The sequence below is a fragment of the Passer domesticus genome, chromosome 1, assembly GCF_036417665.1.
Source record: "Passer domesticus isolate bPasDom1 chromosome 1, bPasDom1.hap1, whole genome shotgun sequence".
NCBI lineage: Eukaryota > Metazoa > Chordata > Aves > Passeriformes > Passeridae > Passer > Passer domesticus.
The window spans coordinates 148,740,317-148,765,600 of record NC_087474.1 but is presented as its reverse complement, the minus strand read 5'-3'; the positions used below and the strand labels follow the sequence as shown (position 1 = coordinate 148,765,600).

At 37.2% G+C, this 25,284-nt stretch overlaps 1 protein-coding gene across 6 annotated transcripts in view; it reads right to left on the bottom strand.

Annotated features, from left to right (window-relative positions):
• The window catches only part of COL14A1 (collagen type XIV alpha 1 chain), a 115,059-nt gene that overhangs the window by 17,381 nt on the left and 72,394 nt on the right, over positions 1 to 25,284 (bottom strand). For 5 of the 6 annotated variants that reach the window (XM_064395722.1, XM_064395693.1, XM_064395700.1 and 2 more), the window contains 14 exons: positions 24,288 to 24,411; positions 22,894 to 23,037; positions 20,783 to 20,947; positions 19,236 to 19,274; positions 18,897 to 19,035; positions 16,483 to 16,625; positions 15,534 to 15,643; positions 14,232 to 14,390; positions 10,155 to 10,232; positions 9,811 to 9,897; positions 5,064 to 5,117; positions 4,571 to 4,666; positions 3,669 to 3,722; positions 3,166 to 3,219 (listed from right to left, as the gene is read on the bottom strand). In XM_064395722.1, coding sequence (XP_064251792.1) covers positions 3,166 to 3,219; positions 3,669 to 3,722; positions 4,571 to 4,666; positions 5,064 to 5,117; positions 9,811 to 9,897; positions 10,155 to 10,232; positions 14,232 to 14,390; positions 15,534 to 15,643; positions 16,483 to 16,625; positions 18,897 to 19,035; positions 19,236 to 19,274; positions 20,783 to 20,947; positions 22,894 to 23,037; positions 24,288 to 24,411 — 1,446 coding nt within the window. Of the gene's footprint in view, positions 1 to 3,165; positions 3,220 to 3,668; positions 3,723 to 4,570; positions 4,667 to 5,063; positions 5,118 to 9,810; positions 9,898 to 10,154; positions 10,233 to 14,231; positions 14,391 to 15,533; positions 15,644 to 16,482; positions 16,626 to 17,790; positions 17,878 to 18,896; positions 19,036 to 19,235; positions 19,275 to 20,782; positions 20,948 to 22,893; positions 23,038 to 24,287; positions 24,412 to 25,284 lie in introns of those variants that run through there. The other variant, XR_010349746.1, reaches the window with a different exon arrangement.

Here is a 25,284-nt window from a genome sequence, read left to right as displayed (position 1 = left end):
TGTTTGGGGCAACTTGCGGAGAGGTAACTTTTCAAGTAGGACTAGATATCAGAAAAAACTTAACTGAAGCTACTGAGCCAGGTTTGAAAGACTTTAATGTAGAGCCTTTTAAAAAACCCTGCAGCCTGGGACACATGACTGCCAATTCAAGATCTGTGTTTCAACATGAAATGCTTGGGACTGCTGGTGGAGAAACAAGATCTGTTCTCTTCAGTAAAACTCCCCTATACTGCTAGCTGCAAATATGGGGCAGCAAGAAAGGACACCAAACAACCACAGCTCAAGCCACACAATAAAAATAAGCTGTTTTACATCTATAACATCTTTCCTGACACTCTGGAAGCTGATGAGAGAGCAAGGGACTGTTCCTCATGTGGAGTCTGAGATATAGATTTAAACAGATTACCAGACAGGTATAAAATATTGTCATGCATATTCAGAATATTTGCTTTTTTACCAGAAAAAAACCTTTTATTTTTATTCTGATTCAACCTTCCCAAAGTATTTTATTACATCCCATTCTTCTTCATAGGGAGGGTATGTCATTCTGAAATGACCTTTTTATGAATTCACATAACTGACAGGGAAGATGCTCTATTTCTTTCTAAAACCAAGAAAAAGCAAATAAGTCAGGAACTAAAAACCAAGTTCAGAAATACAAAAAAAGAAATTTTACAGATTAAGTGTTGAATTACAACATTAAGAAAGGAAAATCAAACCCCTTCCTCAATTGATTTCAAAAAGAAAATCAGAAAGTATGAACACTAGAAAGCAAAACAAAAAGAAGAGAAAACAAACTGTAAAAGTGAAGTGATTCCAATTATCTGGAACTGAAGGAAAAAGAATCTCAATTCCAGCACTTCATGAGTCTAATAACACACTGTACCCAGTTCAAAGTTCTCAGAGATCTCCCAATAAATATCAGCCCTATGCTTACCACCCATTAAAATCAGTGTGATTTAGCAACCTGTCTAAGCACTCTACAGCACTAGTACCACTATAATTAAAATATTTAAAGATCAATAAATACTAAAGAGGAAGGGATAAGTAAGCTAAGAAAAACACAGAAAATCCCAGTTCTAGTATATAATACTTGCAAAACAGTTTGGCATCTTGACTAACAGGAGGAAACCCAACAAAAGGAACATTAAAAAAGGCAATTTACTCCTCAGGAATTTTCCAGTTTCCCTTTGCTGCTGCAGTTATGCCCTTCAGAATTATCTCTTTTTTAAGTGCTGGGTCTTCAAAGAGACTGCGGTGAAATAATTGGTTTGGATCTTTGCCCATTAAAAGCAATTTCATGTTGTCATAACTTCACAGGAATCAAATGAGTTACAACACCATAAAATCAGTGTAGCATAATTATTTGTTGCCATAGAAATAATTACAGCTGGACAACATTGTATAAGGGTTGTACAGAGACAATACTGGGCTAACAGAACTAATTTTATGAGCTCTGGGCTCTTTATCCAGCTCCCATGATTAGCAGCACAGAGGAAAGAGAACACACAAACAAAGCATTATTACTGTATCTATAAAAACAGGCAATTTATGTAATTGCCCTACCTTTTTATAGACAACAGTGGGGTATTCTACAGAATAAACACCATATGACTTTTCCAGGCTGCATCAAAAACCTTTGCTGCACTCATCTTCCTCGGCTTTTCTCTGGAATACCATCTTGGCAACAACCTGGAAACTTCCACGTGTGGGAGAATCACTCCTGAACTGCTGGCTGCCATCAAGGCATGGCTGAGGGCACCCTCTGCTAAATATGAATTCAGCTACAGAATAACATCAAAGCACAGAGCTCCTTTCTCCTTGAACTGCAGCTCCTCGATGTCCCTCATGTTCAGGAATGTAAGGGGAGGAGCACTCCCTTGTACAATGTTTTGCACCATCTCAACTTGTCCAGGACCAAGACCAGAGAGAACAGGGCAAAACCCCAAATGTTCATCAGGGTTCAGGTCTCTATTAACCTGGAGATGAACAGGTGGCATGAAAGTTGGGTAATTTAGAGGGAAATATTCCAATGCAGCCAAAAAGAAGACACAAAAACATGTAAAACTGTAATACATCACAGTATTATAAACTAGGGGGGAAAAATGCATTTACGTGCATATTTCAATACAATTTAATTGAAAATTAGAAGGCTATTTCTCCAATTAGATTATTCATCTGATGATACTATCGCATAAATCTTTGTATTAATAAAATGCCTTTCTTTTCTTGATTTGTAGAGGAAAAAAAAAACCCATTTTTTTATTGCCCAAATTCTACAGTAACTTCAGTGGAATTACTTCTAGACATAAAGATATGCCAATGTTTAAATTCATAATAGTGAGTTCAAATACATGTTTTAATACAGGGTTTGGGTTTTTTTATAACAAGGTCAGAAAATCAAAGAATTCCCAGATTTCTCTGAAGTTCAATTTACATTAACATTTCCAAAAAAGGGATCATGAATATGTAAATCTTGCTCAAATGAAACTGGAAAGTTATATTTCATAATGAACTTCTGCTGTAGACAGAAATCTAGTACTATGCTAACAACAACTTTCCAGAGTCTGACTAATAATGAAACAGAAGTCTCCCCAGGGAGACAAAGAAGAGGACTTATAGGCTTAACTGCACAAATGAATATTAATCTTCTTTTACTGACTCCTAGACAGACTGTAAGTATCTACAGCTGTTTTAGCAGGAGCAGAATAAGATTGACTAAATGTTGATTTTTTTTTTACCTTTTCTTCATGTCAACTGTTTCTGCAGGTATCATTCTACATTCAATGCTAAATTCCCTTGTCTCTTTTTCATTACATAGCTAGAAAGCAAATTTAGATCATTGTCTTGGATTGCATACTAATTATACACCATTTAACAACCATTTAGTTTTAAATATATAAGCCAAGAGATTAATTGGCAATGCTGAACACAAGTGGCATCTACTTCTACCAAATGCATAAAGCACAGGCAGGGCTCCCATCACACATCTCAACCCTCAGCAGCAGACAGAAGGATGTCCACCCTCCTGTGCCCATTGGCACAGAGAGATGATCTCCAGAAAGGACAGAGGTGGCATAAATTGTAAAATCCACCATATTAGGAAACATTTCTCTTACATAATGGGAGTAAAACACATGTAAAACATACTCATTTTTAGCTTACCCTTTGACCTTGAGCTCCATCTCTTCCTGGTGAACCTGAAGCTCCTGGGACACCCTAAGCATTATAAAAGGAGAGAAAATAATGAGCTCAAATTAACAGAATCCAACTAATTTTCGAGTGAAACCATATGACATGTTTTGGATAAATGGAACTAGGAAGCTCAGTAATGGGTGGCTCAATAATGGGTGGTAATGAATCTCATAAAAGAGATTCAGTAAAGAAGATATTTCTGTGAAATGAGAGATGGGCAAACACACATCATTAAAATGCAGAGGGGTTGAGTCTACAGAGACACAATTTCAGCATTAAACAAGAAAGTAACCAACTCTTCAGGCCCAAGTGAATCAGCTGCTGCACACCAGCATACCCTGGATTCCTCCTCTTTCTAAATTCCAGTTCAAACTCACCCCAACAATACATTTCTCAGCAGTTTGTAAAATGTGCCCTAAAATCACAATTGAACATTCAAACCTAGTAAGTGATAGGGTATACAAAGGGAATACCTGCAGGCCAGGAAAACCAAGATCTCCCTTCTCTCCCTTTTCACCTGGTGGCCCCTGCAAATAAACAATCACACATAGTAAACCAAATATACGGTTACTTTTCTATTTTTAAATAACTGCTCTTATAATTAAAGTATTCTTATTATTCTCTATGACAACATAATCAAGAATATACAGCTCTGGTAAGCCATTATATTTTTCATTAGTACTATATAGGCTGGGAAAAGGATGAAATTTTATTATAATATAGTAAATTAAAAAAAAATAAACTAGCAGAAAGTAATATATGTATTACTACTTTTCTAGGCTTGTCTGTACCCATCTCCTGGAGACATGTACAAAACAAGATAAGTGCTACTGGTTCATTATTCTAATAATGTTTATCTATGATGAAATTCTCTGAATTATTTCACAACAGCCTTACAAATCCAGGTCTAATCACTTCCTCTGATGATAGATTTTATTATGTAATTAATATTATTGCTTAATTTTGGCAGAGAATATGGTGTTCTTTCTTGGGTACACCTTTCAAGTCAGAACTGATCTGCAATGAGCAGTACAGCCAGAAGAAGAGAAAATATGAACAATTTGGTCTAGTGCCATGTCACAACCCCCACTGCAATTTATTTTCACTTGACTCCAGGCTTGGATACTAATACCCAGGTCATAGTCAACCTGTAATCAAATACTTTCAGCTGACTAAAAATTCAGTTCAATATAAAAAACCAGAAATTCTGGCATCAAACCCACATTTGCTAGAGGTCAAACCCACATCTGTGATTTCACCTCAAATACTGAAATTCAGATTCTGATCACAACAGCAAAAGCTATTTCAGTCTAGTCTAAGCCATTTGCTGTTTAAAAGATCACAGAAAAATGCCTATTGATTTTTTAAGTCTCACTGGAAGCCCTTGAATAGAAAGTCCACTGGGTCCTTGTGGTCCGGGAGGTCCCTGCGGCCCAGGAACACCAATTTCACCTCGAGGTCCATCTGGTCCCTAAAGTAGCACAGGACATAAGTTAAACTCTTATCATATGGACAAAGGCAGCTTCTGTTTGAAGAATTAAATACCAATAGATTCAAAAACATCTGAAATATGAGTTAACATGATTGAGCAGTTAGGGTTCAATTTAAAACTGTCTGGTTTCTTTACAAACACTAAAAAAAGAGGATTATTTATTCTGTGAAAGCAGCATTCTGAATTTGATGTCTTTCATCAAGGAACAAATAGGACAAGTAATTGTTTTGAAAAGAGCCACAGTAAATGCCAGTGACATTTCACTAGGCTTTTCCTCAAAAACACCAGAGACAATCTGGAATTCATTTCAAGGTTTCCATGCAGAGATAAACCAAGAACCCATGCATCTGTCAAATTAGAGTGCTTTAAAAAGTACCTTTGGACCTGGATCACCACGATGACCTTTGGCACCTCTGACACCTGGACCACCCTGTAAAGCACAAGCACGGGACTCACTGAAAACCAAAACTCTCCAACAGAAATGAAATCCAGAGAAGCCCAAACAGATTCTTCCTTTTCCTGAATCAGTGCTCAAGAATCAGTAAATATCCTTCCACTGGAGCAATTAAACTGGAACATACTGAAGTGTGGCCATACACAGGAACAGATTTAAACACAGATGTGACTACTTCTTAGAGCCAAGAATGCGCACTACGTAAGAATCAAAATAACACTGAAAGCTATGATATGGATGGAAATGTGGTCATGGTTCCCTTCCAGCTGCTGAAACCTCCTGCACATCTGTCTGTTCTCACCAAAATCACATTGTTAAAGGCTGAGTTCCCAGAAAGGCCAAGAGCATCCTGGCCTGGATCAGATACAGTGTGGCCAGCAGGACCAGGACAGGGATTGTCCCCTGTACTCAGCACTGGTGAGGCCACACCTCGAGAGCTGTGTCCAGTTCTGGGCCCCTCACTACAAGAAGGACATTGAGGGGCTGGAGTGTGTCCAGGGAAGGGCCACAGAGCTGGGGAAGGGTCTGGAGCACAGCTCAGGTGAGGAGCAGCTGAGGGAGCTGGGGGTGTTTAGCCTGGGGAAAAGGAGGCCCAGGGGAGACCTTGTCACTCTCTACAACTCCCTGAGAGGAGGCTGCAGCCTGGTGGGGGTCAGTCTCTTCCCCCAGGTAACAGTGACAGGATGAGAGGAAGTGGCCTCAAGTTGAACTGTGGGAGGTTTCCATTGGATATTATGAAAAGTTTCTTCACAGAAAGGGTTGTCAAGCTTTAGAACAGGCTGCCCAGGGACATGGTGGAGTCACCAGCCCCAGGTGTTTAAAAAGCATGTGGATGTGGCACTTGGGGACATGGTTTAGTGACAGACTTGGCAGTACTGGGTTAATGGCTGGACTCAATCATCTTGAAGGTCTTTTCCAACATAAACAGATCTATAATTCTGTGATTCTAATGACTTAGGGATAGTTTTCAGCAAGGACAACTCCAGAGCCTACTACACATACAACATGGTTTAATTTGGAGCTGTTCTTACGTAAAATGCTCTTTTGGACATTTTTCTCTCTTTTGCTTTCTTCATGAATTCCTACATCTGCTCATCATTTATTAATCAACTTTTCCTTTTTTTATTAGTATCATCTGAGACACTGGAGTACCATATATCCATGGATGGCTGCCATAAATGTGTTTTGCAACAACATCTACATGTGCTTTCTGTTCTAGGACAGCATAAATAACTTTTTTTAACATAAATTTCCCTCTTCCCCCATCTGAGTATATTGCCTAATCTCTTGGAACATGAGCTTTACAGGTATTCTGCCTATCATTGTACTCAGAAAGGACCTTGTACAACTAGACACCATAGCTGAATAGAACTCTTAGGGGCTACAAATATGTGCTTACAAAAATAACAGCAGTTAAATTAAACATGAATAGAATAGAAAATGTGCTTATATGCAGTATCCATGAGACTTTAAATAGGAGAAATAACAGAAATGTCTGGAAATCCCAGAGTACTGTTGCTCTTCAATGAAGGTGTCACGACATGATCTTCATAAGTGTGAACACAGAACAATTTTCCACTACCTCTCCCAGCTGCCTCAGGCTTCTCTCTTCTGTCCCACATCTCTGTGGCCACGACTCATTGAACCACGGCCAGCTCTAGCCCTAAAATCTCATCCCATGCTCTCCATGGAACCAAGTTCCAATTGCCAGTTGCAAAATTCCAGATACTCATATTTCTGCATTCCAGTCTGCTGTTCTTTCTCCTTCCTCTGCCTTACTCCTAACTCTGAGATCAAAAAATTCTTCAGCACAATAACTGCAACTTTTTGACATAAACACAATCACATTTTTCCCCATTTTGTTCTCATAAATGCATTGCATTTTTACTAAGAATATATGCTTAGAAATAGCCTGATGCTGAGCCATTAAATGATGTGCTTTCAGATTCACGCTGAAGTTGGTACACTTGTCCACATTGTGAACCCAGTAATCTTGCTTGGGAAAAGCACAACTTCCAGAAGAACATTTATTTAAGATAAAACATCAGAAGAGGCCCCCTCACTTTTTTCATAAACTTGTTTTGGTGGTTATTCCCCAGCACTACTAAGCCTGTGTGATTAATTTCAATTTTTTCGTTTTGCGCTTCTTCTTTTTGTGGCCCAAAATTCATATTATGCCTTCCCTTATTTTGAATAACTTCCTAGCAGCCAGTTCTTTCCCCCAGAAACAGGTCTTAATCTACTGTTATCAAGACACCTTCTCATTTCTTTTAGTAATCAAAACCTATGAAGCATTGAAAGCTTTTTTATTTTTGGCAATTAAACTTCTCCAATCCTTCAACAATTTTGTCTCCTTCCCTTTTTTCAGTTCTGTGACACTGCTTTCAAATGCAGGCATTAGTTTTCTATGTTATCTCATTTTTACTTTGTGTAGGGAACTTCAGACAGCAGGATTAAATTCTGCCAAAAATGAAGCCGTAAAAAATAGCATCCCATGATGAAAATTGTCAGATCATCTTAACTCTAAACAACACTTTGTCTTCCCTGAAGTGATGCATTTTCTAAAAAGTTAAAAATTCTTTCTAGAGTTACTGTCCCAAACAAAGGGAAGCATTTTATTTGGAGTGGTTTTAGCCTAATGTCTAAAACTGGCTACATGGTAGGATCCTGATCTCTTAAACAGAAGAATCCTTGGCTTGGAGAAAAGTCACATGACATTTTTTTAATGACTTGGACCTCTCCTGACCAGACATAGCACATATGACTTTCTGACTTTTGGTTGGCGCACAGATGAACACTGACTTTATTCTTTTTGCTCTTTTTTTTTTTTTTTTTTTTCCAGAGCTCTACCATCTAACTGTCTGACAAAAAAGCATCACTTACAACAGGCTGAGTTCCAGAATCACATATTTCCCTGCCTTGGCAGTGATGATTTTTCTGCTTGATTTTTAAGCTTCCTTTTGTCTGGCACTATGCTGTTCAAAACATAGTTAATCCAAAATGTAATATATAGAAGTACATTATTTTACTACTGGGTTAAGCCTTAGCAATTCCTTATCCATATATCTTTTGAAATATAGTAATAGACATCCTTCCAGCCAAATAATTTTCAAACATTTTTCATTTTACTGTGAAATGTGGTCAAACTACTCAATTTAAGTGCCATTTTTTGTGAATTATCCCATTTTTTACAGAACAGAAACTGGATGCTAAAATGTGGGAATTAAAACTTTAATCCATACTCATTTAATAACTTATATTCGAATAGGAGAACAGAATAATTTTTCCTTGTTCAAGATGCAGCTCTTAAGTGAACTTCCTCTTGAATTTCTTTCCAGCTTTTTGTACCAGAGCTTGAAGAACAGTTCTTGCAGAAAGAACACCCTCTGAGCTGTCAGGAGGATTAATGTCTGCTAGGAACTACTATCTGAAGGCCTTCTGTGCAAGTCAATTTTGTTGTTAAACATGCATCTCATGTAATTTGTGTACTTTAACACCAAAAACATTTCCCTTCGCTTCTTCCCTTTCTTTCACTTAACAAGATGCTCTTGGAGCATCCAGGACACAGTATGAGCCAAGAAATATGCAGTTCAAACTTTTCACAAGAGAGCCTCATCTCAAACTCACTCAGCAAGCAGCTCTAAGACACCAATTATATTTATCTAGTTGTAACAGAAAAAAACCATGACCATTCAGCAAATGTCTCAGTCAGGATTCTCATCAAACCAAATCAATAATGGACAATCACAGAGCCTTTCTAAACTGATAAAAATCAGCCTTAGGATGCAAGATTGAGTTCCCAAAATTTAGTGGGCTTGAATCTCCAATGTTTGGGCTAATACATTGTCTGAGTTTCCACAAGTCAGTAAAGAGAAAGGAGATTTATTCCATCTAAGATACTATACTGACACAGAGGGAAAGTTAAATAATTGTCTTCTACAAGAGACTATCTAGTTCCAGACAAGGAACTTAGACACACACTTACTTAACACCTGCACAGCAAACTCTTAATGAGTGCCATCAAAATGACACCACCAAGCATATGTAAAAGTGTATATTTCATCATTCACTGGAAAATTAAAAAAAAAAAAATTAAATTCAACATTCCACAAAGGCAGATTATTTCATTATTTCTTCCCTTCATGGCTATTAGATGCCTATCTACCTTTAAGAACTCTCAGAAGAACCTGTACTTCCAGTTCTACTTTCCAGCAAATATTTTACTTAGGTAGGCATTTTAAGACAGAAAAGTCTTCTTTCATCACATACTACACAAGTGGCATTGTCATGTTCCATATTTTTAATTGATAAGAATTCTGTAAACTGAGCATTTCCGAAATCTAAACTCCATATTTAATACACACCTGCTAGAGTAGACAGGCAGAGGTGATTAAAAATTTGAAAATAAATGGCACTACCTATGAAGTATCTAATGCTACAGACATGTAAAAGGGTTCCAGGTCTAAGGAATACCCCAACTGCTTCAGCATAATCCTTCCTTACATAATTCATAGCATCTTCATCAAAAACTGAATAGAATTTTATCTCTTTACCAACACTTGAAAGTGTAATTTAACCTTATTAGTTATACAATGGCAGTATATTCACAGTATTTAAATAAAGGTGGACTATTGTGTACAGTTCAGTACAAAGCTGAATAAAACCTTACCGGTGGTCCAGGAGGTCCCAGGGGACCCTTATTGGCTTCTGAACAGGAACAAGCATGAGGAAGGGCAGGGCAGTTTTCCTCATCTCTCTATGAAAAGGTTAAGATAGAAGAATGATGTACAGAACTTCAAATGCTAGGTATTTTATCAATCTAAGACACAGTACTCAAAAGCACCCACTTGATTTAGAAAAATATGTCCAATTGACTTTCAACAGTAAGTAAGTAATCCAAGCAGAGATGAGCTTTTTTGAAAACTTTTAAGCATCCATTTCCAATAAAACATTTGTCTCAACAAAGTAGAAAATAAAAGGTAAATTCTGCAGTTATTGAAAGAGGTTTCTTACCAAGCCAGGAAGTTCACAGCATTTGTCTCGATTGGCCCATGAGGTAGCACAAATGATGTCAAACATCTGTAACTGCAGCTGTTTCAAAACAAGGGTGATGTACAATATGACTGTTAGAGGTAAGATCAGTGCAAAATGGAGCCATCAGCAAGCAAACCCAACTTGATTCAAGCACTCAGATTAGACAATCTGACTAATTTTTGACTTTGAGCAGCAAGCCACAAATACCACACTGAAATGGTAAATCCACTGCTTCTACCAAATGTGTGTCCAACCAACTCATCTGAGCTATCAGACATTGCATGAATTGAGTAAAGCTGTTCAAGGTTAAATACTGCATGCATTTGTTGAATTTTCCCCCACTCCTTGCTTAAATTCCTTATTTTGTCCAATGGTGTCTTTGAGTATCTTTTTATAGCAAAAAAGACATCAAGAGTCAGGCAAAAGAGAGTTTAGCTTCTCTGAATAATTCCTCTTGACCCTCTGGTCTGCTGTTCAGATTTTATCTGGGACAAGGTCTTCTGTAGGCTATTACTTATACTGGAGCTGAGCCACAAATAATATTTCTCATTTTTCCAGTTTAATTTTACTTTAGAATATCCCCTCTCTTATCCATATTATCCCCAGGCAATGATAGCTTAAGAATGGGGAAAATCTTGCCCACCATGTGACAACATTGGGCAGAAAAGAAAATTCCCTTCGCGGGTCTGGGAACATGGTTTGGACAAGAATTTAATCTGCAAGAACACAGACATATGCTAAAAATAGTGGCTGCTAGATACTCAGAAACAATATAATAAAAAGGACTCAATGGTAAAACCAATTATCTCCTTTACAGCCCTCGCTGAACAAAGGGGTCTAGAGAGATGCTTTCTTCTGTTACTATTTCTATTCTTTGTCCATGCCTTGTTTATGTGCATGCTGAATAGAGAATGGTATGGAACAGAACATCCCATTAAATTAACCCCACATGTTAAAAAATTCGAGGAACTGCTAGAGACAGAATGCTGGGTTTGTTCCCATTATTTTCAGTGGCATTATTTTAAGATCAGAACAGAGGAATGAATTTTAAAATTTTCTTATGACTGCATTGCTTCTAAAGCTGTTAAAATTAACTACATATGTGCACCTTTGGTTTTGCCTCGTTTTTTTCTTATAAAAGTAAAATATTATATTTTAAATAAAGGCATACTTTCATATAAATAGACATTTTCCTCATCTGCCAGCACATTAGCAGGTTTGTAGATTTGCTATAGTACAGATGCAGACACAATGAGCTGGCACCATGCAAACCACCTCAGACAGCTGCAGTACAGCATGAAGGCAGCATCTGCACTCTCAGTTTGGCTCCATGGAGACCCACCCTGAGTCCAGCAGGTCTCTGTCCATGCCTGTGTCAAATGGAAACTGGCTCCACGTGGAGCCACTTAAGTCTCCCTCTTTGCTGCACACCCCTAAGCTCTTAATTCCAAGAGGCCCCACTAGTGCAGCAGCAGACAAAAGTGCAGGCACACACTGCTCTGGGACACAGGAATCTGGGCATTTGAATGACTGCTGTTAAGCAAATCAGACACCACAAAAATGGGGTGCAGCAACACCAGAGCCAGTTCTGTAGAGAGCACCTTAGGTTCAGAAGTTAAGTTGCATTGCTATTTTGTTCCATCACCCAGTCCATCCCCAGCTACTCTGTTATCCTGCTCAATGGCAGGATGAAAACATTTATACATAAAGGTGTGTACATGTATTTGTCTGGACTAGGAAATGTGGACATCCATAGGAATAAAGTATGTTGGTGTAAATTAAAGTGCAAACAGACATTTTCTGAAATGCTGTATTCACCAACCAAATGCTGGATGACTCAGTAGCCTTTTGTAAAAACGTCATGTGGGTTGCTCTGACTCAAGCTAAAATCCAAAACAAAGCTTTCTTTGCTACTCTTAAACATTTATTCATAAGTCTATGCATTCATAGCGATTTTGCTTTCTAAATATTCAGCCCCACAAGCAGAATCAGTAAGGTGGAAAAGTCCTCATCTAACCAGGCTACAGCTCTGCAAATTTCTCAACAGACCATGTTAGACAATACCATTAACAGTACCTATACACACAAGGAAACGAGGTTCAAAGAGGAGGAAACATCAATAAAAACAAGGTCTGTGAATTGCAGATAACATTTTAAAATTGGACTTTTCATCAAATCCCACTGAAGGAATAGAAAACATTACTTGCTGCTGCAGGTCCCAGTCAGGTTTCATTGCTCTGGTGACAATACAATCCTGAGATGGCTCATTCAGGAGTGTTAAAAGGGTTAGGCACCTTGAGCCTAATCTCCTTTTTGACCCATCCATCTATCTATCTATCTATCTATCTATCTATCTATCTATCTATCTATCTATCTATCTATCCATCTCTGCCTGTTCATTTTACCATTGCACACTGTATATATTGATGGGAAAGAAAACTCTGGTACAATTATATTTCCTCAAAATTGAAATGTCTGGCAAAACTCAAATGACTGCTCTGTATTGATTTATTTTTAAAATACACTAAAAACATTCCAAGAATGTTGAACTGTTCCATGTGAATACAATTAGAACAAAACATCCACAATTTTGTTCCAAAGTAACTGCCTGCTTACTTTTATTTTATATAATAAGCATGTCTAAAACTAAGACATCTACTAATTTAGTAGCTGTTCTGAAAACTTCTATCCTGCCTCCTACTAGATTCCTTTGATGTCCTCCAAATTTTGGAGTAGGAAACCAACTCATTTGTGTCTTACATGTGACTATTTAAAGAAGTGCTGCTCAATATAAATAAATTGTGCAGAATGGAGATTCAGAGGATGGTATTTGGGTGCTTTCTTGATTTGTTTCTAATTTGGTATATATGGTAATACTAGAAGACAGCTTAATCCTACTAAAGAATTTTCATCTTCATCTACACATTGCTAATCTTACATCAGCTTTACAGTTCATTTGAACAAAATCAAATTTTTCAGTGAGTGGGCAGTCTGAATTTTTTTTTTAATAGATTCCTAGGTTCTAACAAAAGACACATTTTTTTCCACAAAGGCTTCTCTAATTCCAAGATTTCCTAAGTCTGCCTTTTTCTGTTTCTATTGGAATGTGACTACAAAGGTTTCTCTGTGTAATTGTCTTTCCAGGCTTCATATAATTATTATCCATCAATTTGGGCCCTAAAAGCTCTTTCTTTTCATACAGAGACATATTCTGAGGGCTTATTTTTTACTAAACAAGAGTATTTTCATACATTAACAAGTAAATACATATTTGAAACCTCATTCCTATTCAAGTCAATCCTTGGTTCAAGGTTCACATTCTCTGCTAAACTCATTCTAGGGTCAAGAAAGTTCAAGGAAAATTAGCAAACACTACTACGCACAAAAAAAGTCAAAACCCCCCAAACAAAACAAAACAAAACTGAAAGACACTCATTGGTTGTCAAGCAGAAAGAATAATAAATCACTGCTTCTAGGAGAATCATTTCAGAGGAATGAATGAGCACTTAAACTGGGGGAGAGGGGAGACCTTTCTCACCTAAAATGTCTTATATTATAAAAGAGCTGGGTATACTAAGATGGGAGCTTTTGGGGACAGCCTGTGCCAAACCAGTTAAATTTTTTAGTGAACAGACAGTGAATTAAGGGGCAGACAAAGAATCAGAGAGAATAACAGACATGGGGAATAATTATGAAAAATTTTAGAAACAAAAATTTAAATAATTCCTGTCACATGAGTTATACATGATATTACTCTATGTAATTATTTCTGGAACACAAGTAATATCTGAATGTATCAACTGTGTTTACATATGTTTTGGGAATAAAATTTCAACAATAATGATCTTATTATTTCATTTATTAAAATAATAAAAAACAGATTTTGCCCAAGTTGACAACTACTAGAGGCTTTTGCAGAATTTCTAAAATGCTGGGTCTTTACTATCTAAAATATGAATTCACTTGGCTTCAAGTTAAAACTAACTGCAAAGTTCCCAAAAATTTGACTTTTAGGATATTTTAAGTGTTAGAAAGAGTTGTTCCTGTTCCACTCACCGGAGCAGAATTGTCTCTTGGTCCCCTGGATCTCACCATCCTCCCCAGCACTTCTATGCCATCAGAACTAATATTCCCTGCTGCATTAATGGTCTTCTCACCCACTTCCTTGCAGTCAATAATTATCTTGGCCGTGGTCTTGCTGATAACAACATGCAACTGAGCAAAAGAGAAGATGCGTTAACATACAAAGGAGCATATGAGATAAATGTGCTCTGTCATTGGGAAAAAGGGGGGCATTTTTTGACATGTGCTCCTAACTCCATGTTTGCTAATGAAACGCAAAGAACACTCCAAAGCAAATAATCCAGATGACCTCTAGAGGTCCCTTCCAACCTGAATTATTCTATGATTGTAATCTGTTTAATGAATTTGGTTTATTTTTCTACTTCTGGAACATCTGCAAAGAAATTGGCAACTTACATAACTTATTCAATAAATAAATAATTTGTCCCAACAGAAGATCTGCACAATGTTCATTTACCACTTAGATCCCACAGAACTTTTGATCTATGTGGTTATTCCTTGTACAGAGCATTGGATTTCACCATTATAGCCAGCCACTTGCAAAAGCCAAAACTAAGCAGTAACATTTAGTTTGTAAATTATACATTGACAGCAAAAGCTGTCATAGTGAAGTTTTTACACTGAAAAAATCAAATCACATCAAATGCAGCACAGAAAGCAGAGCACAACAACTAAATTCTTTCCTCCTGCCTTGATCACACTGTTGTCCCTCACTGATGCAGCAGAGCCACTCCCAGTAGGGAGGACAAGTGTCCTGTCATGTGCAAAATCTCAAGGCTTGTTTGTTTTGTTTAGGAAAGATCCAAACATCAGGAAAAACTCAATGACAAAATTACCCTCTGCAACAAATAGGTGCTACAATCCCAGCACTGCTTCACCTGCTTTCAGAAAGAATGTTAAAAGTTCTCAAATAACAAAAGAAAGTTCAACGTGGCATAGCTCTTAAAATATATTTTAAAATTACAACTGATGAAAAAACAATTTTTTTTCTGGACATTTTATTTCTAAATTACTTTTCAAGATATGTATTTTTTAATGAACTGTAAAACACAGGCAAAAAGTACGAGATGAAAATTTAACACGTCAGCTTCATGATAAAAAATATGATTTGTTTAATGTTAATCTAATACTGCAAAGAGATGTATGACAGTAAGGTAGGTGATGCAAAATACACTTTTTTTGTCAGTAGTTGACCTCATGAAACATGATTTTGAAACACAAAAAACTCACAAGTTTTATTCAGAGTGCTTTTTTTTCCCTATTGTCATTACTAACCTTATGAAAACTCCCATAAAATATCTTCCTTATTTCAGGACCTTCAAAAGTTACAGTTTGAAAATCTCCTTTGTAGTCATAGTTAAAGAAAGTCAGAGTTTTTCCACCATCTGTGTGAGATCAAAATTAAGGGCTCTGTGTTAAAGTCCTGATACAATATTTGAAAGAGTCAGTTTGCATTTAACAAAGCAGACCAAAGATGACACCTCAAATGTTAGTAAAACACATTCATAAACAACACACTGACCTGGAAGTAGCAAGTTATATCAGAGAAATATATATATCAGATTGACAGGAAAGATGGACCAGCAGCTCTACCTCACCCATGCCTACCTGGTTCTACTGTTTCATTTGCTCTCTGTGAGAGCTGGACAAGAAAAACCCTTCCTCAAGCTGGCTAAATACCTAATTCCCACCTACTTCAAGGTGACAATTTGGCAGCTATCAAGAACAGGTATCACAGTAGCTTCATCTTCTCAACAGTAAAACCTCATAAATTATAATCCCTGTTTCACAACTGTGAAAGTAAAACCAAGCAGAAATGAAAAGCCATCAAGAGCTCATGTCTGTGGTTCTAACTCTGCTTTTCACCAGACTGCATTTCCTCTACACGTGCTCCCAGAACCACTGGCTTATATCAAGACAGATTTGATCAGCATCAGATTCAAAGCACTGGAAATCTTAAAAGCAGATGAGTACCTCACATCACATTAAATTGCATCTAGTATAGCTTCTTGGAATCCAGTTTAAAGCAGTTGACTCAAAATTTGACTCTAACTCCAAATTAAACTCAGTTAAACTCAATCTAAAAACCATGCATTAGAGATTACTCCCTGCCAGATTCAGGTGGTTGTTCTGGTAGCAGATTGAAGCACTGGCAATAATAAAACCAGACACAGAATTAATCATTTGTACAGTTAAAATCACTGATAAAACACAAAGCACATACTGTCTAAAATAACTCCAACCAGTGGTTCATATGCTTCGTTTAAAATCTCCCACAGAGCAAAGGGCTCCTGCGGAGTGTCCGGCAGTATCCGAAAGAGAAACGTGATGGTGTAATCAGAAGGGAGACCTTCAGGATGCAAATACCTGTACGAGAAATAACGTCTTTGAAACTGAAACAACATTAAATCTGCTGATTTACTCATCAGAATTTCACTCAACATGCTTTCTGTTACTCTGTATATTTACTGATAAATCAAGACTGAGAAGCGATATGAGTCTATAAAATCTACTCAACTTGATAACTCTGAAAGTATGCTTGTGAAGAAAGTAGAAGTTATTGTCTCCCTTGAAATTTACAAAATTGACCTTAAAATTTAACTTTTTCTTTTTATTTATTTGAAGATCAAATCAGAGGTCAGGAAGTAAAGCTGAAATTAATTCTATTAAAAGTTTTTAAAAAACAATAGCCAGTCTCAAGACCTTAGAAATTGTCTGATTTAGGAGACAATGGAAATTGCTTGGAAGACCAGTCTCAATAGATATGTCTTTTGTCATTAAACCATTAGAAATTGATTAAAATTAGGAGTGGCAGACTGTTATAGGAAGCTTAATAAAATATAGGGAATAAAGTTTATACATTTTAAAGCCAATATAAAACAAAGTGAAGTCAGAACAGGTCACATACTGAAAAACAAACTGGCTTCCTAGAATTTATGCAAAAGAGAGAGGAAGTTTATGATATAAAAGAAGTACTTTATGTTATATAATTCCCAAAAATTCCTTATTTCTTACTTCAAGTTGAATTTAATGTTTTGTTGTCAAATCCCAAGGTGAAGCTTTTGGACAAAAGTGTTTGAGACAACTGACTGTATGTTAAATGTTAATTAGTCTGATTCTTTAAAACCATAGTAATAGGATCTGAAAGAAGTCTCAAGAGTTATTCAGTTATTCAAACAATTTATTTTTCCCAAATATGAACCATTCCTTTTTAAGTGTTTCTGGCACATAGTATGAATCATGCTGAAAAGAGATTTAACACAATATATCATCAATATATTCTGCACAGTGTCAGTAGATTATCAGATGTGATGTTACACTGCCCATTTCCCATAGAGAAAGAGGGGGAACTCAAGAGATAAAAGAAAAAAGCCTTTACAGTGTGTCCATTGCACAGAATGAAAGCCAATTCAATAAGCAGGGTGGGTTAAATGCAAGATTTGGGGATTCAGAACTCAAAAAGGAGAATAAAATTAATGGCATTCAGTGCACAGATGAAGTGACAAAGCCAAGTGGTATTTTTCAGACATACCTGTGGATCATCAAGAGAAAGATGCTCTCTGAACCATGAAAAGGAGTAAAAGTCTAATGAAGCAGTAAGACTGGGCTGGGGTGGTAGCTAGAGGACAGCATATAAAGGCAGCAGATCAAATTAGAAAGAAGCAGAAAAGGAAAAAAGTGAGAAATGTTAATGCCTCAACATTTCAGTTCATCACAGCCCAAGAAGAAACAAAACAAGGAGAATGTGAAGCAGCACCAAGAAGCACAGCTCCAACTGGGACACAACAGGACAATCACACACTCTGATGATACCTAATATAAACCTTCCATTTCCCACTGTTTTTTTTTTTTCTTATTTATCTTAGCTAAAGAATATTTTTCATTAACCTTCCCACGTGTAATCCATCAGAGCCACTGCTTCTCTCTGGTGCTACTTAAAATGGAGTGGGGGTCAGGACTGAGAGGAACCCAAGACAACACAGACACTGCTTATACAAGAAACAGGGTTTCCATCACTTCCTCTCTGAGGAATGACTGTAAAGTTCAGTCAGGGGATTCTCCATAGCCTCCTCATAGCCCTCCCAAGACACAGTCCTTGTGACTGGAAGATGCCCTGCCTCCCAGGAAGGCACTGGATGGGGTTCACACAAAGTCACTTCAACACAAGGTTTTAATCTTCCTTTGTAACCAATGCCTGGACACAGACTGCCGTAGAAGTGACAGGACTGCTGGAGCAGGTTCTCATTCTGACCCTTGCTTCAAGGACATGCTGAACTCTGAGACTTCAACCTGCATTCCAGATGCACCCTTCACAAAGTGCTGCAGACTGGAATCTGCCCAGACATGGGCCTGCATGAAATTGCCAGGTGTTACACAGGCACAAACCTGAAACAAGCTTGTGGGAAAACCAAAATAGCCAGTGGGCTTACCTACTTTTACCTACAATTATTATTTTTGAATTAAACTGACTGAAGGGTCAGAGCACCAAACAGTTTTCTTACTCATCAGTATATATATCAGATATACACTAGCACCTCTGCTTTTCTGACTTAAAAATACTAGTTCCTGAAATGAATAATTGCCTGCACTAGAAATTATTTTCATGTGTTTTTTGAGTATTTATATGTGAATACATACTTGGTAGGCTGGGAAACCAGAGCATCCTTGTGCAGTCTGTAACATGGGAAAACATTAAATGTACCAGGTTCCATGGAAACCCCTTCCACAGCTGAAAACTCCTTTTCAACCAAACCAAACATTTCCATCATTTTAAATCCTGGAAGATATCAAAAGGCATATTTTATTAATTTAAATTAATACTGCATCAGAGGATACATAAAAAGAAAATGCCAATTGTATCTTAAGAGTTTCATTGCCTGTTAACATGAAGGGAAATATATTGCCTAGTACTGTGAAAATAATGTAATGAAAATATTCCATAAATTGGAAACAAAAATGAACACAAAAATACTGTACCTGCAAAATTATTGCCATCTTTAACTACCAGTGGGCAGGCTGTAAAGGAAAAAAGATATATTTAAGAATACAAGAGATGTCCCACTGAGTCAGAACAATCATGCACTTAAACTTAGCACTCTACCCCCAAAAGCAGCAAAAGGAGAGGTTGGGTAGGAAGGACAGGCAAACGTGGGCACTTTCTGCTCCATTCTGTCAATGCTTCTCAGGATCCCCAAGGATTGTAGCAAAGATATTAAGGGTTGCTCCCTGTGTGCTCCATATAATATATTTTTATGGATTTCTTGTCCATTAATTTGTCTAATCCTCCCTATAAACCTGCCTTCACTACCTCTTCAGCAATTTCAAATTTGTTGAAAAACAGCAACAAATTCATTGCCTGTTGCATAAAATAAAGCGTGTCTCATATTGGGATTTAACCAAGTGTTCCCTAATTCTTTGTTAGCTTCTCCAGCCTAACCCATTCAAGTTCAAGTACTGCAGCTGACATTCTCTGTACCTTTTCAAATTCCACAATCATTTCCATGAGCAAGAGAGACCAAAATAAACCTTGAGATGTGTGCTCACGTTTTAAATAACTGCAAATCTCCTTGATACATTTCTTTAGGCAGAGAAGAAAGGTCACTGATCTATTTCAGGAAAGGGGCCCTGGGAAACCAACAAGCCTAAAGCAGCATATCAACCAAAAATGGCACCCCAGGATACTCACATTTGAAGGCCACTTTTAGAAAACAAGCACAAGTGACCAATAAATGGTACTGTTGAGAATTGTCAACGTTTAACATTCTCTCTACCATTGAAAGTAGAGCTCATGGGCACAATCTCAGAACTGGTGGCTCACAAGCAATATAATTTCAGCTTACCAGCTCTGACAATTCAGTCTCCTGATAACTCACAGCCCTGTGCACAAGGACTCCTTCCAATCACAAACAGATCTCATCAGCTACACAGTGCCTGCTTCCTGGCTTATACACAAGGAAATATATTATGGGCACACACCTAAAAGCATGTGAATTATTGATCAATAATCATTAAGTGTTGCTCGGAATGTCTATTCCTTAATTTTCATAAAGAGAAGTGTGGCTTTCTCACAGATTTCAGAATTTGAGTATGTTTTATGCTTTTGCTTAGGCTACAACTCGTTTACTTTCATAACAAAAGCATCAATGATTGGATCTCTATTAATACATTAACCATGTGACTTGAATAATAATGAATGTAGCTAGCAGTACTCTTACAGAGGGTTAAAGTAGCCTAGAAAATAAAATATAATTATCTTTTATGATTCTAAAATGTCAACAACATCTGAAATTAGTTTTTGACAACCTGTGGCTGTATTTTGGCTTTATAGAAACAATCATTAATTATTTTGAAGTCACAAAAACTTCATTTCCATAATCTTCTGTAGAAATAACATTAGAATTATAAAGCCAACAGTAAATTATATTAAAAAGATCAAGAATTTGTCTTAATAGAAAATTAACAGTTACAATCTCCCCAATATTCAGCAGTTATTTTAGAAACAAACATAAATCAAAATTACTAACTTGCTGATGCAGTTTCACAAACAAAAGTGATCAGCTCATCTTCAATCTTTGTAAAGGCATCAAAGTCATCCACAAAGAAGACATGTCTTTCACTGGGTTTGCTGCCAATATTAACTAACTCTGAATAGTCAGCATCAGCCACTCCAATAGCAAAAAAGGTAAAACCTGTAAAACAAAAACAACACTCCTGTGAGTCATTCATTTTGAGAGTGGAAATACAATATGAACACAACTGTATTTGCACTGACTCCTTTCCTGATTAAACACCAACTCGGATAGTTATTTATTACCCTATAGCATGAGAAAATTAACTTATGTAATCTAAAATAAAAGTAAAATATTCTCTGTGAAATATTTCTTCCAGCTATTTATGCTTAATTAGTTGAAGTTAAACCTTAAGCGTTTTCTTGAAGATATATGACTACTCAGTAGTTTAAAGTTTTAGCATATGTTTAAATACTTTTTAAATTTAATGCTATACTGTATTACACAAAAATATCCATGTATCAAGTACAGAATAAATACAAAGTAGAGAAATTAATTTCCTGCAGGTTCTTTACAGATTTTTTCTGTGCCATGTGTTAGTACATATATTATTTCAAGGCACTGCTGCCTCATGAGTGAACACTGAAATAAATGCATCCTCATTTCATCAGCAATTTAACTGCACTGGCTGCATCTGTTCTATATATTTAGCATGAATATTTTTCAAAATATGAGCCTGACTTAAAGGACTCAAATTTAAATCAAATGGAAACTGTACCCTACATGTTTCAGGAGTAACAAAAGAGCCATAAGTTTTTCAACATTTTCCGTTTCATAAGAGATGAAGGAAAAAACCTCTCTACATCAGGCTGAATATAGTTAATGGATATACTGTTCTAGCATGGCTCAGTCACAAATTTATTCCAGTCAAGCAATATTATCTTTAAGTTTAAATGAGGACTGGGGGCATTCATCACCTTCTGCGGAGCTGTAAGCATAACCAAACTTTGACTTAATACATGATACCAATATCTTCTTGTCTCATCCAAGCTCAGCACTTCTTTGTGCCAGCCTCCACCACAGATGCCCATCAGTGCCTGCTCCAGCCTATCTGCCCCTCACTGTGCAGCACACTCCAGGGGAAATGGGAGAGGGGAGGTCGTGTGCCACGTCCCAGCAGCTGAACCCTCACAGAGTGCCGTCCTCTGTGGAGGCACTTCCCAGGCCAGGAGCTCATAATGCAGCTGCAAAACTTACCTGAGAGATTCATATTTTCTGCTCAGCTTAGACACGAACTCCAATTTATTCACAAACACGCAGTTTTCTTAACTGCTACTTAAAACAGGTCATGCAAGCCCACTATTTTGTCATATGCTTTATTGATGAAGTTCCTACACTCAGCATCTAGCAACAAAACAAGGAAGCAGCCAAGCTGGACAATTACATTTGGTTTCAGAAATCAGTGATCTACACTGGGGACTTCATAGCTGTCAAAGCTAAAAGCAAATAAAAGGCACACATGTAATTTCTCTTCAGGTCACATTAAAAGGAAGATAGTTTTTTTCTTCCATCCTTTGGCAGCACATTGTGCCCTTTCAGTTTTGGTACAAATTTCTACAACAATTAATCCACTTCTTACGCTCAGACTCACAACATGGTTTGGCTGCTTAAAGCTCTAAAACTGAAGCTTTAAAAAAATTCCTAGAGGTAATTAGTGCATCATGAGAGCAGGTCAGAAACAGTATAAGAATTTTCAATGGACCTTTTGTGTAGAAAACAAAATAGCTCAATTTGCTCACAACCACAAGACTACACTTTATAGATGATAATCCAGATTCTCAGGATCATATTCCCCAACTTCTTCATTCTGGGAACAATTCCATTAACTACTATAGTATTTTAGCACTGCTGCCAAAATAAAAAATAATTTCATTAATCACCAAAAATATCCAGAAATATCTAATCATATCCTAGTGATAGCCTGTGTTTCTCAGCAATTGCTGTTTTCTTTAAAACTGAAAATCTGGAGCAAAGGCTATCCTTACTTCATGCCCACACTTACTTAGATGCAATTAATGAGAAAAAGGACATGTGAGGTTTTTTTTTTTTAAAGCCACACAATTTACCATCTAGTTGCATTTCTCTGGAGACTTTGTTCACATCATCCTGTGATCGCCCATCAGTGATGACAACCAAAACCTTTGGGATGCCCCTTCTCATGCCTGCCTCTCCTGTAAATAAGGCTTCTCGTGCATGTTTAATGGCTTTGCCTGTAACACAAAAATTGACAATTACTGTGATATAAATCCGATTTCTATTGGCTTCTCATATAACATGTTACACATATATAAAAAGAGAAATCTGTTGTGTCCTGAGCAGTCTGTCAATTTGTTCATTCTGTATTTGTTACAATCAAGATTTAGAAAAGTTTTTACTGTAATGTTTCAAGTTCTGATGGCTTCAGCCCTCCATTTTTCAATCCAGAAGGGGAAGATCACGAACATGATTTGTGTGGGTGTCCTGGGTTCAGCTGGGACAATTAATTTCCCTCTTTATTGCTGGTACAGTGCTGAGTTTGGGACTCCATATGAAGCTAATGTTGATGATGATGTTTTGGTTGTTGCTAAGCTGTGCTTACCCTGAGTCAAGGACTTTTCATTGTATTTTACTTTATTTCAATCATGAAACTGTTGTCTGAGCTCACAGGCTTTACCCTTTTCTGGTTCTCCTCCCCATCCCACCAGGGCTAGGGGTGAGCAGTGAGGAGCATGTGGTATTTAGATGCTGGCTGGGTTAAAGATAACAAAACTTTCCTTTCTGGATTGTAGGGCACTGTCTACACTAACAACTGAGAATGTCATTGTAGCAAATGGAAAATTATTTTGATAATGCTGAAACTGGATGCAATGCAACAGCTGCAAGAAATTTCTGTGAAGTCTGCAAATAATAAAACATACAGTTTCCAACTAAAACAGATTTTAACCCTTTCAACCCTCATCTATAATTTCTTTAGATCAGACAGCTATTTTAAGGGATTAATTGAAATGCAACCTTAACAAACATCTTCCCCCATCCCAATCTTAAACATCCCACAGAGGCTTAACTGTCCTGGCTTATACCTAAACAGACAATCCACTCTCTCCAGTTTTCTACATGCTCTGCAAGCTCCCTCCCACCCTCTCCCCTTTATCAGCTTTCTGCTCACTTGCCAAACTGATTTCATATCAGTCTCCATTCCACCTTCCACTACCCCCAAATTAATTTGCTTTAGCCCTCCTGCCCCTCTCCCTGATCCTCGTTATCACTGTTGGTCAGTGGGGTGAATATGCAGCAGTAGGGGCTGAAGTGTGTAAACTACAAAGACTTTCTAATTTCAGAGCCCAACCCTTCATCTCCTGTGTGGAGACAGCATGTTATTACTGGTTTTGCAGTGATTAATTAAACCATTTAGCAAATGGGAAAGAAATACTGCTTAGAGAAGCAGGGAAAAAATCTGCATTACAATCTCACCCTTTCTCACCTGTTTTTGTATTTCCTCCTTTGTAGGCTATTTGCTGAATAGCTTCAAGAAGAGTCTCTTTTGTTTTGTATGCATTCAATTTAAATTCTGTCCTGGGATCATCGCTAAACTGAATTATTGCCACCTGTGCACATAGAAGATTACAAATATTAATTACAAAAGCACCACCCACTGTGGAAGTAAAAAGTAAATCTGACCACTTGAAACAAGAATTTATCTTGTAACTTTGCTTCATCTTTAAATTGAAGCCAGACTTTTTTCTCTTTAAGACAGCTTTCAGTAAATAAAGATCAATTTTACTCTGTGCAACCTTGGCAACCATCTAACACTTTCTGGTTTCATTTTGCAGCAAACAGGATGAGAGCAGTAATACCCACTTTGGCAGAAGCACTCTCAGTCGAGCCCAAAAGCAAAATCCTGGCCACAGCTGCTCACATGTGTACAGTTATTCATACTCGGGGCTGCTGGGACTTAATTCAGTCTCCATGAATTAATAACTGCACATAAGTAACTTAAGCTAGGGAGCAAGAAAGAAGCAAGAAATAGAAAGATTCGGGAATATATTTTGAAATATTGTCTCTGTCAAATATGACACTACTGAGTTAAGACCCTGTATTACAATACTGTACACTAAGCCCCTACAACCCACAAAGCATATATTGATCTTCATATTCCATAAGTGGTGCCCCTGATTCAAAAGGAGCTATTGTGTTTAAACTTGTGACAAAGTTTCTGAAGCACCATAAACTATATTCTGGAAAAATAGCTGTATAGCAAGAAACAGAAAAAGCTAAGTATTCTTCAGGGCTTGGACTAGTCAAAATTAATTCCCAATGAGATCCGAAACCACATATTATACAGGTAACACTTAAACCAGTAACATATTTGCCACTAATATGTTCTGGAGCACCTCTCTAAACAAATACATAAATTGAATAATCATTGCAAATTTTATTTCAAGCACTGTAGATTCTGTAGAGTGTGATTCAAAATAACA